The following is a 2,448-nucleotide window of genomic DNA, read 5'->3' as shown; positions in this document are numbered from 1 at the left end:
GTTCCCACCAAACGAACATCGCAGTAACGAGTTCCTTGGATTAATCCATGCCGATCTCAAAGAGTTCGCAGTCGAGTCGTGGAATAAAAAATCATACGCACTTGTCCTCATGGATGACTGCACGTCCTATGCATGGGTCATGCTCTTGAATCGGAAGAGCGAGGTCCAGCAAGCCGTAGAGACCTGGTTTAGCATGCTGCTGAATCAGTACCACAAAACGATTCGGATGTGGATGAGCGATGCAGGGGGAGAGTTCAAATCGCGAGCCTTTACCAAAAGTTTAGAATCGCGTGGCATTCGCATCCTCCAATCAACGCCGTACAACCATGAAACAAACGGCCGTGCGGAACGGATCATTCGCACCTTAGACGAAAAAGCTATGTCAATGCTGCATAACGCCAATTTGCCGCCGTTCCTATGGAACTTCGCCATCGAGCACGCATGTCACATCTACAATAGAACACCCATGAAACGTCCGAAGGCGGCGCAGAGTATGCGCTGGAAAACGCCGTATGAGATTGTGGAGGGTGTAAAACCCCGCGTCGATTACTTGCGTGTTTTCGGATGTCTGGCATACGTGTACCTGACTCCTGAGGAACGAGCCAATAAGCTTGTTCCAAGATCCCAGGCGTGTATCTACGTCGGGGAGTCACCGGCAGGAAACGGGAGACTGTTTCTAACCGGAGAATGGAAACTACCGGTCGCTGTTAACGCAACGTTCGATGAGCAGACATTTCCGAAGCGTACCATGTTCTGGCAACGGAACACCAAGCGCTTTACGCGCTTACCAGAGGTGGATGAGCTACTACCACCTAGGTTTCCCATCAGAGAAACCAACTCCAATCCTTCTGGTTCGGATGACGACCGACCATTGTCTCCTGCCGATATGTTTCCTGACCAAGGTGGCAACGGTGGACCTGCCGACGGGCGGCGAAACCCAAGCCCGCCTCCATCGCCAAGGTCAGACACTCCAGACGAAAAGCGCAAAAGGCAACAGCCTAAGGTCGAGGATTTTGACGAGGATGATTACGAGGAGTTGGAGAAGGAGCTGGAACCGGAATACGGTGAAGGCGATTTCGACGACGACGAGTATGAGGGTCTGTACCAGAATCCACCAGCAGATGACCCCTCACGAAGGGAACAACAAGATCTTCTGCCGGATCCTGACGAAGAGCCAGCTCCGTTGGAACGCGATTCGCGTTCACCGCGTCGCGAACCAAGGGTGGATCTTGACCCTCGAATTGTCTATCCTGCCGGACCAGCGCCGACCGAGTTACGGAGGTCTGGGCGTACGAGGAACGCGATCGAGGATCCCAACAACGCTATACCGGGACGCACCCCGGTAGAAAGATTGAGGAATATCAACCAACGATTAGAGGGTACGGTCTATAAGCGGTTACGAGGAAATCCTGTAGAGGGAATTCACGACCATCAGCCGGGTGCTGAGGCCGAGATGCCTCCGTCGAAATGGCAGAAGACAGGCATACGCCTAGAATCTGACGCTTTGACGCCTATCGACCCAGATCTCACCATAGATCAGGTCGAAAGCATGCAGGAACGTTTCAAAAACCTCTGGCAGAGGCATAGAAACCCGACGCCTATTGACCACGACGATGGCCCCACCTCACTCATGGCCCTCGCATCAAGGGAGTTAGAACCCCTTCCGCACGCGTTATTGCGAAACGCAGCGGCGCATATCGCTTCGGCGAAGGAAGCAGCAGCAAAGTTTGTGGATCGTATGCTCTTACACGCGTACGCAGCATCCGCAAATCTTGGACCAGACCTCGCAAACGTGAGGGAATGGAAGTATGAAGACATAATTACATTACCCGCCGAGGAGTCGGAAGCCTGGATGCAGGCTTGTCGTGATGAGATTGAAGCTCTCGTCCGACGGGGTGTCTTCACGGAAGTTGACCTACCGCCCGGTCGTAGGGTGATTAGGTGTCGATGGGTATTCAACATAAAAACAGATGGCCGCCGAAAGGCACGCCTGGTCGCTAAGGGTTTTTCCCAGCGCGAAGGCATCGACTTCTCCGAAGTCTTCTCCCCAGTAGTGCGCTTCGAAACCGTTCGCACCATACTGGCACTCGCAGCGCTCAAAGGCTGGTACGTCTCTGGCCTCGATGTGCGGAACGCCTATCTCTATGGCGATCTGGATGAGGAGATCTATATGGAGGTGCCGAAGGGTTTTCACAAATCCAACAACTTGCGCAAGGTTTGGCGCTTGCACAAGGCTCTATACGGGTTGAAGCAAGCTGGTCGCCAATGGTGGCAGGCTCTTCGGAAATCCCTAAAAGAGCTAGGCTTCGAACAAATCCAGTCTGATGCTGGTGTCTACAAGTTCAAGCATCGTACTACCAACATGGTCATTGCGGTGATCTACGTTGACGACGCTTTGTTTTTGGGCCGGATCGTGAGGTTTTAATCCGCGTGAAGGCTGCGTTTATG

General features: G+C 53.1%; 1 protein-coding gene across 1 annotated transcript; it reads left to right on the top strand.

Moving 5' to 3' along the window:
- Positions 1 to 2,077: 2,077 nt before the first annotated feature.
- On the top strand, positions 2,078 to 2,407 carry CONPUDRAFT_30675 (reverse transcriptase; the record flags this gene model as incomplete). The annotated part of the gene is made up of 1 exon (XM_007777894.1): positions 2,078 to 2,407. A coding segment is annotated over one exon (330 nt), but the record flags the coding sequence as incomplete, so codon positions are not given.
- Between the last annotated feature and the right edge of the window lie 41 nt (positions 2,408 to 2,448).

Source organism: Coniophora puteana, assembly GCF_000271625.1.
Source record: "Coniophora puteana RWD-64-598 SS2 unplaced genomic scaffold CONPUscaffold_166, whole genome shotgun sequence".
Taxonomy (NCBI): domain Eukaryota; kingdom Fungi; phylum Basidiomycota; class Agaricomycetes; order Boletales; family Coniophoraceae; genus Coniophora; species Coniophora puteana.
Note: the sequence above shows the minus strand (reverse complement) of the source record. Positions and strands in the feature narration are given on the sequence as shown.